A 12286-nucleotide genomic window follows, 5' to 3' on the forward strand; every position below is an offset into this window, starting at 1 on the left:
GTTGTCTGTTGGTTCCTTATACATATCCTCACAAATTCAAACCCTCAGTTTGGTAATATGTTTTTCCTCTCGAGTGGTCAGAAGTTGTCTGCAGTTAAGAGGAACATTTTATGCAACATGATGTAAGTTTGACATCTCGTTTGACTGGTCAGAAGTTGTCTGCAGTCATGAGACACATTTTATGCAGCATGGTGTATGTTTGACACCTTTGTTGACTGATTCAGAAGTTAACTGTCTGCAGTCACGAGGCATATTTTTATGCAGCATAGTGTATGTTTAGCAACTTTGTTGACTGAACAAAAGTTGCATGCAGTTAAGAGGCACTTTAATGCTGCATGGTGTTTGTTTGATACCTTTGTTGACTGGTCAGAAGTTGTCTGCAGTCAAGAGGCACATTTTGATGCAGAATGGTGTAAGTTTAACAACTTTGTTGACTGCAGCATGGTGTATGTTTGATACCTTTATTGACTGGTCAGAAGTTGTCTGCAGTCAAGAGGCACGTTTTGATGCAGAATGTTGTAAGTTTAACTACTTTGTTGACTGGTCAGAAGTTGTCTGCAGTCGACAAGGTCAGTGTTCATGATTATAAATTTCCATTTTGCTGTCTGGTTAATATTTACTACAGACAGGTGTTTTGTATACTTTTTAAAATTATTTCATGGTTTGTCCTTAGTAATGTTTTCACTCAGTCTTATTGGATATTTCTTTTTCTTGTTCACAATAACTATTGTATTGTCTTTTGAACTGAGTATATGTCAATTTTTTTAAAAGATGTTTAAACGCTTTTTTATTAATCATCCTGTTAAGGAATTTTGCGTCTCCTGCCAAGACGCCTTTGGGTGGGTGGATCCAATCTCTGATTGGATTGTGGCTGTTTGTTATTTTGTTTTCCCACCTTTTTTGATGACAGGCAGCAGTTTATAGCATTTTGTATATGTCTTCCAAACTTATGATGTTTATAAGGGGGTCAACTTGATATGCATGTATATTGTACCTTGTGAAAGATTACAGGGTTTGAATTATTATTCTAGTCTGGTTGACCCCTCTTTTGCCTATGTACATCATGTTACAATGTCATTATGGTGCTGGGGGTCAGATTGTGTAATATTTTGACTAAGATGTGTAATACTCTATATTTGAGTCCTCCTTTTTCTGACCCCCATTTTGTTAACTGTTTTACTTTTCCGTCATTTACTTTAATAAATGACATATTTCACTTCAGCATGATGTTATTTGTTTTTGCCTGTTTATCAAAAAACAAGCTCAGTCGTTTGGCAGGAGAAAAGGAACATAAAATAGTAATTATTGCAAATAATTTCATTTATGTGACATGTTCTTGTTTTATTATGTTATTATATAACAGTGTCTGTATTGTACATAGCTTTATACTAAGCAGCTATTCGGTTCTTTTTATTGAACTAATTTTACCCCTTTTCCTACATCTAAATATGGGTTCAACCAATCAGCAAAGCTCTTATCAATCACGTGATCATTATTGATCCGTTTACCAAAAGAGAAAGCATGCTTTATTGAACTGCTGAATTTTTCGAACCCACCATCCACCCCATCTGCCACCTATGCTTGTTATTTCTTTCAGGTTGACATTTTTGTTGTTATGTTTTACCCATCTTCTTTGATAGTGTTTGAATGAGTTTAAAAGAGATTTATAGTACTTATTTTCTACCGCACGTTTTAACTGAACAAGTAAACTTTTTGTACATTGTAATAAATGGAAAATCCATGTATTAGGTTACTCAGAATGAGTCCGACATTTATTTTGTGTACCTCGCAATTTTGCTTTGGTCTGCAGGTTTCCATATGATTTTTCAACATAAAGCAGTGTTGCTTTTTATATATGGTTTTTCCTCGGCGGTGAGAGAAACATAGTTGTGTTCAATTTAATGCCTGCGCGATTGTATTGTTATTGGCTGTTTGTTATTTTGTTTTCCCACCTTTTTTGATGACAGGCAGCAGTTTATAGCATTTTGTATATGTCTTCCAAACTTATGATGTTTATAAGGGGGTCAACTTAATATGCATGTATATTGTACCTTGTGAAAGATTACAGGGTTTGAATTATTATTCTAGTCTGGTTGACCCCCCTTTTGCTTATGTACATCATGTTACAATGTCATTATGGTGCTGGGGGTCAGATTGTGTAATATTTTGACTAAGATGTGTAATACTCTATATTTGAGTCCTCCTTTTTCTGACCCCCATTTTGTTAACTGTTTTACTTTTCCGTCATTTACTTTAATAAATGACATATTTCACTTCAGCATGATGTTATTTGTTTTTGCCTGTTTATCAAAAAACAAGCTCAGTCGTTTGGCAGGAGAACTAAGGAACATAAACTTATTTACGCAAGGTATAATAGTATTGGTGTTTTTAGATAATAATGCCTTCAAAAATCTTTTTCAACTTGTTCAATAAATTTGAAAACTATATATAACAAAGAAAACCAAGCTATAAATTTGCAAATAGACGGATGTCTGACAGGGAACTTGGTCCAACTTCAGCCTGTCTCCGTAGGTATTTAGTATATCCAGTACCACACCGTTTGACCATCCGAACCCTTCCTAAAGACAGAAAATCCATAACTTCACAACTCATACATTTCTCTTCTAATTCTGCTTCTGCTTTTTGATCATCTTTTAATACGGTCAGTATATAATACGAGTTGATTGAGGACTCTTTTTAAAAATAGCTTTACAAAAAAAGGTTCTTTTATAAATGTCAAATTCATGACTTTCTTACTTTATGCTATACAGCTCAACAAACTTTTTAAGGTCACATGGTTTTTCGCACAAATTAAGGTCACATTGTTATGATGTAATATTGTGTATCGAGGCATTAAAATACATTTTAAAAGCATTTGTTTAAATTATTTGAGTTTTACCGGAGGTATTTCATTTACTAAAACATAATTCACACATATCAATTGGTAGAACTTTGATATTTTCATGGCTGAAAAATAACAACTACTCTCATTTGAATTTTTGTGGTTTCTTGCCAATTGCAATTGTCTTTTTACCCGTTCTTTTGAAAGCTATAGCTCTTTGCAGAAACGTAGACATGGGCACAGTTTAGCTACTGAAACTTGTATTTTCTGTACATTTTGACTCTTTAGCTCGGGGTGATATTAGTGTTTTTCATCTGTTTGATTCCTTTGTATGTTAATAAGGTGGGATTTTTCAGAGTCAACTTCTAAATTCTGGACTCATGAAAGATTCATCCCACTGCAAAATTCTAACCATTCAGACCGTAAATGTAGAGGAATTTTCCTTTTCATAGAAGGAATTGACTATTTCAAAAAAATAAACAATACTTTATTATCCTACCCTTCAGTGTGGTTTCCTTTTGCAGTGTTATCCCTTTTCGGCGCTTAATTTCGACGAAACCATTAGGAGTATGGTAAATGAACAAAGAATTTTAAAAACTAATTACCTTTAAGAATAAAATTTAAAAATTTCAACTACATGATATCAAGGAAAGCTCGTTTTATACAATTGTTAAAAAAACCTATGGCAGAATCGTATAGTCGAAACATCGTACCATTTACATATAAATTCCCCTTAAAACATCCATTTTGGAAACTTAAGATAATAATTTTAAAAGACATCTATGATTGAAAATTATAAATGTAATGTAACGTAGGGTTATTCATTGTACTGCGGTTCGAAAATGGTAATTTTTATTACAACAATGTGACCTTAATTTGTGCGAAAAACCATGTGAACTTAAAAAGTGCGTTGAGCTGTATAATGGTAAACCCCAACATTCGAGGGTTCGTACAGGAAACTTTAAATAAGATGGTACCTGTACTGTATATTCGCCACCAGAACCCCCTTTTCCTGGTATTAACGTAGAGTACTATAATAGAACGAAAAATTATAATTACCGTGTTGCAATACTACAGTTTCAAATTCAAATGAATAACAATATGGTTGAACCATTGCAAACCTTTTATAACCTTTCTAGCATTTTATAGTTATTGTTCAACATTATCAGGCCTTATGTGCTCAAAGCACGAAGAGGACTAAGTAAGTAATTCTAACATTATACATGTTATACTGTAATTATACCTCTATTGATTTTTTCCTATATAAAAGTAAGGCAGTAAAATGTAAATAATTCCCTAGAAATCTAAGTGAATGGACTAATTCCCCGTGCGTTAGTTAAATGAGCTAATCCCTGCTTCAGAAGCTAATTCCCCGGTTATCCGTAATCCTCCAGATTTTACTTTTGTATCGGTCTAATATCTTAATGGACTAATTCCCCATGCGTTAGTCTTGAGGCTAATTTCCCGCCATTCGTAATCCTCTATTTGTATCGGTATAATAATAGTTAAAAGGTATATCATTGAGGGAGTTAGCAAGATTCCAGTTCCCCTCGACCAGGACTATTTCCCTCGGCCTCGGGAAATAGTCCTGGTCTTGGGGAACTGGAATCTTTGCTAACTTCCTCAAAGATATACTTTACCTGTATAATATTACTTATCAAGGAAAATTTTACCCCAACCTTTTCATACATGTTCCTGCTGCGATTCCATGCTAGCCAGTTATTGTTAATCCATTTTTTAGCCAGATTGTAAGCCTCCACCTGCATTTGTTGGTTTTGACTATTTGACAGCCCCCAGATAGCAATGTGTTGTAATGGTGCCCAGCCGTTTGGCAGATCCCATTGTTGACCTGTCGTATCGAGAGAAGTCGGAAATCCTCCTTCAAAATTTAATACTTTGGTTTTCTGTTTGGAAAAAAAAACCGAAAACATGAAAATAAAGAACAGCAATTGATATCATACAAACTAATAAATCAATTCTTTGAACAGTCAATAAACACGGGCCCCCGGAAATTCTAGAGGTGGGATCAGGTGCCTAGGAGGAGTAAGCACCCCCTGGTGACTGGTCACCCTCGCCGTGAACCCTATATATTGAATATTTTTGATGAAGTAGACAAAACTTTCCTTACTAAAAAAATGAATTTTGATGACTCGTACACGAAACATTTCATGAAAATTGAACTTTAAATGAAAAAAAAAGGTAAGACGATGCTTAATCATAATTATAACACCAATAATTTGAAATATTTTTCTTGCAACAGATTTTTCTAACTCCTGTACATTAACTCTGTTGTAAACTTATATATCAATATCTCAGAGCTTAAGCTCATTTTCCAATATATAGACTTTTACACTCATGTAAATAATAAGCACTTTTTAGATGTTAAGTTTTGCTTTTTTCAGTATGTATTCTTGCATGTTCACGAATCTCCAAAAGGAGGAAATAAATAAAGAATGAATAGAGACCAACCATTTGTACAAAAAACTTCAGTGTGTGTGTGTACCTGTAAATAACTGAGAACAAAGTCCTCTATTTTCTTCCGATCTCCATCAGCACAATTTGCAAACAGAGGAAACACATTGGAAGCGTAGAAATAGTCACGGCGAGAATTCTTAGTAATGTCATAGTCCTGCCATATCCCCTCGCTTGGATTCCATAATAATGCCCCTATCGCTTTCTGTCTTTGTAACATTTTACTTTTGTATTCATTTGACTTTTCTTGGTTGCCTAAAACATTTAAATTTAAAATAGATATTTAATTATCAATTTATAATACAGGTAAATGTTCATCACTGCATACATTCACAAAAAGAAGAAACTGTCGTGTTGTTGATTTTGAATTTACCGGGTGGCAGTAAATTCAACATTTACAACATGACAAACCAACACAAATCTATTGTTCTATTTATGTTTTTAAGCAAAGAAACTGATACTTTTTTTATACTATTTTTGCAATATGTCACTGAAAGACGTTCTTTGATGAAATAAGGACAAGTAGTTGATAGATATCTAGGTATTGCTAAAGGAGAGCCGCCCCTAAACAAATTGAAAACACTCTAGGAGCTGCTCTCAAAGACATTAACTTAATGATAAACATTTAGTACCTGTGAGATTGAAGAACTGGGACAAAAAGTTTTCACTCATACACAGGATGCTATTCAAGTCCACAGGCAAAATATCAGTAGTCCGAATTGTGTCAAGGGTCAAATTGGCACCGGATTCTCGCGAGAACCAACGAGAGGAGAAATCCCAGCCAGACTCAGCAGCGGAAACGAGGTTTTGATACAATTTTGCTTTAGAGCTTGGGTCTGAAATATAAATTTAAAATAAATTTGTTTAGAACTACACTCCTAGCTACTCGATAAAATTACATTGGTTAAAATAGCAGCAAAACTCAGAGATTGTTATTTTAATTAATTTTTCATTTTTAATTGCTTTTGAAGGCGCTATTTTACCTTTGACATTAGAAGCAGTATCAACATCTTCCGCATAAGACTCCGGTCTGAAAACAAAAGTAATATTATAAAAGTAAAATTTCAAATCTACAAAATTCAATTGGAGCCGACTAGTTTTGTGCTTTACCTTGGGGAATTTACAGGTGATGCATATCTGTTCAGCGTATAGTTAACGGTACCATTCTGGATGGTAAAGGACCTGTTGGTCATCCAGAAGTTGTACTCATTCTCCATATACGGTAAATTATCTTGTATGAAGGTCAAATTTCCTGTGGCTTTGTAGTAGTCGTACATCATAGAAATAAATAGAGGGCGGTTGTGACCGCCTTGTATAGTAAATCCTAGCTCCATTTGGAATGAGACCAAATCTACCATTACAAAGGATCACTGCGATGAATTCAGAATAGACAAAGTCATTTCTTTAACAAATCATATGTTAAAATAGTTCCTGTGTTACTCCTAAAAAATAGTACATATACTTTATTTTAAAAAAGAGCTTAATTATTCAGTAGATCAAGATTTCAAATTTCGATCTTTCATTGGAGCCAAAAGCAAGAGCATTCTTTTCATACGAACACCTTAAATTAGGTAAGTTATTGACAAACATACTGGGGAAACAATAAAATCATCAGTCTCCTTAAAAGTCATCATTTCACAAGTTCTTTGGTGATACAATGACCTTGTTTTGTCAGCAATTACATTCTATCATTAAGTCAAGGACTGGGTGACGTATTCCATATTAATTGGTAGGCCATTATTTACACACTGAATTATCTACGGACTTTTCCGTTATTTTGAACTTATTTCCCAATCATGACAAGGAGCAAACGACGATGTGACCAGTCGGCAGGGGATGCTTACTCCTCTATGGCACCTGATTTAATCTCTGATGATTTAGTTAGAAGTCAATGTTTGCTCTGCTCCTTTTTAGCTTGAATACTGTCGCTATCTCCATATATATTATTTACGCTTCATCACCTTTTACACGACTAAAGTTGAAATCATGTACAATGTATCGCACTTAAATCTTTCTATTAAAACTAATGTTAAAGATTAAACAAAATACAAACTTCCATTCATCGTAATTTTTTTCTTGTACTTACTTTTGAATCATTAATGCAAAGTTTTCCAGCATGCCCTTAACAGTGTCAGTCATTTCACACAACAGAAGACCCTTTATCACCCAATAAGTATCCCTGTTGAACACCAGTGATATGTTAAAAGAAGTCGAATATGTATAGAGGATATCTATATTGTGTGATTTGATATTGGCTTTATCCAACGAGTTGAAATGGTGTATATATTCGCCAGGCTTGCCAAATATACACCATTTACAGTTGGATAAAGCCAATATCAAATGTTACAGATGTTCTATTTATCTCATACGACTTTCGTTTTAACAAACTTTAACTTCCCCTGCGAAACTACATGAATGACTGCCAAAATCAAATTGATGACGTATTGATGACGTAGCACCGTTGATGTTTACATGCGTCGAGAGAAAGTAGATCGAGTTCAAAATTTAGAATATTTGCTATCTGTGTCTTTGAAAACATCATGTGAAAATTGCTGGAGCTTTACATCAAACGAACTTCTGACTGAAAGTTGTTAGGACTGTGGGGATCGTGAAAATCAACTCTTTTTACGATGGCAGTACAAATCGTGCTAGGCAAGGCTAGGGGCCTAGATTGTTTGCTGATCCATGGTAAGTTACACCTACATTACTAGGTAGGCATACGTAGTATAATATAAGAAAGCATTGTTAAAGATGTCAAAGGAGTCTTATAACAACAACTTAACTGGTACATGTAGGCTTTACTTTCTCCGAAAACGATCTAAGAGGGGGGGGGGGGGGTAACATCTGTCTTCAAATAGCCAACGGGTTCCTTGATAAAATAATACACTTATTTGACATATTGATTTTAACGATATTGCTACCCTTTATCATTCATTTTATAAAGGCAACAATTTTCACAAATAAAAGTTTCAATAAAATAAAATCTTGAAGCGAGGGTTCGTGTCAAAACCGGAAGTGCTATTGATAAAGCATCTACCCGTTGATAAAGCACAAATTTATCCAACGGCCTGTATCACCAACACGTATGAGATAAAAAATATTTATCTTTAAACTAGTAACAAAATACAGTGTACATGTATTATGTTTTGGTCATTTATCCACCAGATTTAAACGCAAATGAAAATGTTTTTAGTTAAATGGATGCCAAAATGAAAATATCATGAATCTATGCTCACCAGTAATAAGTTTCTCTGAATCTTCCTCCTGGGACGATGAATGGATTAGGTAGGTATATCAAAGAGTAGTTATCTTGGTTTAGTTTAACATCGAGTTTGATCTAAAACCAAACCATATATTCAAGTTGGCAACTGGCATCCCATATCTAGAAGACATTGCTTCGCTTGCGCTTAATGAATTACTGGCATTCATTATTATAATTTTTCATGTACAAGTTGATGCCTTTCAGAATGAGACTGTTCAATTACATGTATTCATTACTATTAGTATGTACATTTGATTAAGAAATGAGAATATTAAAATAACACAGGGAAGATATCAAAATTAGGATAAATACAAGATTTTTAGCAACGAACAAACCTTACGTCCAAGTTCTTTCCAAATTCGACAGAGATCCCAGCCAAAGTCCCTTAACAAAGGGTCCTTGATCTTGCTTAGGAAAGAGGGCCTAGAAGAATACAAAAAAGGGTAATAATACTCGTGACAAAATGATCAATACCATACCGGTAAGTGCTTGTTAATCTATTCAAAAATGAAGTAAATAAAAGTAAAAGATAGCCATTTTTTTCTTTTGTGTCGGAATTTTGAGAGAGCAACTGTACAAAATATCTTGATCTCATGTCTTTTCGGATTATTTCAAAGTGTCTTTGATAGATGATGGTCCTATATATTGTATATATTAAAATGAAATATGTTTTCACAGTGTATCAAAGACAGTTCAAAAAGTTCATGTTTTTGTTGAGACTATGTTAAGTAAGTACATGTAATTCTTAGTAAACTCGATTATTTGGTAAACCTTTGAGACTCCTTGGAAAATGCTGTATAATTGAGATTATCATACATAAATTCTAACTATTTGAATGCAGTGTACTTACAGCACAGGCACTTGCTTCGTATACAGGGCACCCCTACTCATTTTTAAAAGCAAGTAGAGTTACCCTGTAAGTGAAACAAATGTCTGTGACTTACAGTCTCGGTAAGTCTAACGGTTCCCATGACTGGAACTCCTCGCCAGGACCGGAAAAATGATCTGTTACAAACTTCCGTGCTCGTTCTTTAGTGACTGGTTTTGGTAATGCATCAAATGCTGCCAATATTGTATCTATAGATCAAACGATAGAAAACCTGGTTAACATTCAGCTATCTTTCTAAGGGAAGATTAGGGTTAGGGTTAGGGGTTGGGTAAGGGAGTCCGGACCACCTAGAATTTCAGAATTATTTTTTTAAATTTCTAAATCAAAACTAGGATTAATGGTTTTGAACCCTATCCCTCAGGAAAAACAAAGCACATATATAAAAAAAAATAATAAGAAAATGTCTTGTCCTACACCCCCACCCCAGCGAAATATGTAAACATAATTTCCGAGATTGACAAATGGAAATAAAACAGAAACAGTCCCTGCATGCCCCTCCCCTTCATTCCAAGCCACGGTCAAGGGTTTTTGATCCGATTCGTTCCACACTGGTAAAAACCCTTGACTTTAGAAGATGCCTCCCCCCCTCGGAATGTTGCGTTTTATATATTCACTCAGATAATAGCTTTAATGCCTTTGAAAAATTAATTACACTTACTCGATCTTTAAACTGTTGCCATTTAAGACTTACATGTCTGCAAAATGTAACTATAAGGCTGAAAACCCTAATTATTCATCTATAGTAAATGAATGTTGCTAATGAATCACACACTATTTCAGTAGATCCTTATACCTTGGGATTCTCGTAAGCTCATGTCCACAAATGTCTTGGAATCATTAAAAAGTCTCAACCTTTGAACCGTATCCAAGAGCTTCCCATGGCAGAAAATGGGACTAAAAATAGATGCAAATGAAAGTTATTTTCAACAATCATGACCATGTACTTTACAATGTACCTTTGAAGGCTTTCTAATACTCATCGTACATGTACTAAACATTTTACCATTCTCATTGATAGTTTTCCACTATATTCTCAGACTACAGAAATTAATATACATTACCAGGAGCTTTGAATAGATACCAAATAATGAAAATTATTTTGCTTAATCTTTAAAAAAAAAAAAACAAGATGTGTTTGTGAAAAACTGATGCCCCCGTATGGCAACATAGCAAAAATCAAAATTTTCTTAAATGCAAAATTTAATATATTGGTACCTTAAGTAGGGTCTTCCCACTGGAAATACCATTGTGAAATATGAAAGCCCTAGCACTACCTGTTCAAAAGTTATGACCAAGGATAAGATTTTGAAAAGTAGGTCAAACTCCAAGGTCCAAGGATCGAAGATGTTGGTTTCTTAAGAAAGGTCTAATGTCACAAGGATTACATGTGTGAAGTATGGAAGCCCTAGCCTTAACCCTTCAAAAGTTATGGTCAAGGTCTGTTTTTTTAAAAGTAAGTCAAACTCCAAGGTCAAGGTCAAAAGATCAAGTTCTTAATATCTAATGAAGGTTCTTCTCACACAGATTTTATATGTGAAGTATGAAAGCCCTTGCAATTACCATTCCAAAGTTATGGCCAAGGTTAAGTTTTTTTCATAAGTACGAATATCTCCGACGGCAAGGTCAAAAGGTCAAGGCTATTGATATCCAGTGAAAGGTTTTGCCACAAAGAATAAATATGTGAAGTATAAAAGTCCTGGTATCTACATATGTACCTTTAAAAAGTTATGGCTAAAGTAAAAGTTTGGATTTTTTGTGTAAAAATGGGGTCAAACGCCAAGGTCAAGATCAAAAGGTCAAATTTGGTGGTACCCAAAGAAAGGTCTTCTCACAGGGAAAACACATATGAAATATGAAATTCATAGCTATGGGCATGGTTAAAGTTTTTGCGGACAGCTAAACAGCTAGACGGACGGATACGACAAAAATTATATACCTCCAAATTTTCGATTACGGGGGCATAATTGAACAAAATTATAGTTTAACCTTGTATTTTTTCAAATTTTGATTCAAAAAATATGCACGGCATAACCTGGCATCATAAATTGCACAAGGACTCCAGTCTTTAGAAAGACTAAATTTTTTAGGTAATAAGGTAAATAAGGTGCGTTCTAAAAATCTGTGAAATGATTTAAATGCATAGTAACTAAGGTGCTAAGACGTTTACTTATCAGTATCACAGAGTATTCTTACCTATCACATGCATAGATGGGGTCGACCGCACGAATAGCTGTGATACAAATGACGGAAAAAATGAAAACGACAGTCCAAACCACCATGGTTGAATAACTCGTGCACAAATGTACAGAGCATACCAGTAAAGAAATCTGACGACGAAGGAATGCAAATAAAGGGTGTCTTTAGTGCTTACTAGGTCACCATTATACTTTATTTACAGGAAATTGAGGAAGAAAATCCCATTTAGCCTTTGAACAGAATCGTTTTATCATGAGGAAATCAAACTCGTCTATTTCCTTCCCCCTCACCCGTGGATACTTACGTTAACGATTTCGGCATATAGAGAAAAAAAATCTCTTTTAAACCTATAGTAACATAAACAGAAGTTTTCAGATTTTCAAATTTATGAATGTGCCCAATTATACATGTATACATGATTTCGTCAATCTTGAAACAGAAATGAATGTGTTCATATGGAGCCATAGTGCATTCGATAGACACGTATAGAAGTGGTTTTATGCCTCGCCATGAATATGGCCGAGTGTTTGTCATGTCCGTCCTTTGTCTTTCTTTAATAATTCACACTTTCCTGTGATTTAATAAGGTTTTTTCAAAGAAAATGCTGTTATTAAATCAAACTTCA

The 12286-nt window shown here is 34.4% G+C and overlaps 1 protein-coding gene across 1 annotated transcript; it reads right to left on the reverse strand.

Moving 5' to 3' along the window:
• Positions 1-802: 802 nt before the first annotated feature.
• LOC134264958 (trehalase-like) lies at positions 803-11883 on the reverse strand. Its single transcript, XM_062747197.1, is given in 15 exon segments — positions 803-895; positions 2487-2579; positions 3820-3873; positions 4522-4746; positions 5346-5569; positions 5947-6150; positions 6298-6344; positions 6425-6609; positions 6611-6665; positions 7401-7493; positions 8551-8651; positions 8912-8999; positions 9521-9653; positions 10259-10359; positions 11659-11883. Coding segments are annotated over 15 exon segments (1782 nt in total). The 5' UTR covers positions 11745-11883.
• Positions 11884-12286: the final 403 nt, after the last annotated feature.

Source organism: Saccostrea cucullata, unplaced genomic scaffold, assembly GCF_032062105.1.
Source record: "Saccostrea cucullata isolate Sc308-1 unplaced genomic scaffold, CSIRO_AGI_Scuc_v1 ctg328, whole genome shotgun sequence".
Classification (NCBI taxonomy): Eukaryota; Metazoa; Mollusca; class Bivalvia; order Ostreida; family Ostreidae; genus Saccostrea; species Saccostrea cuccullata.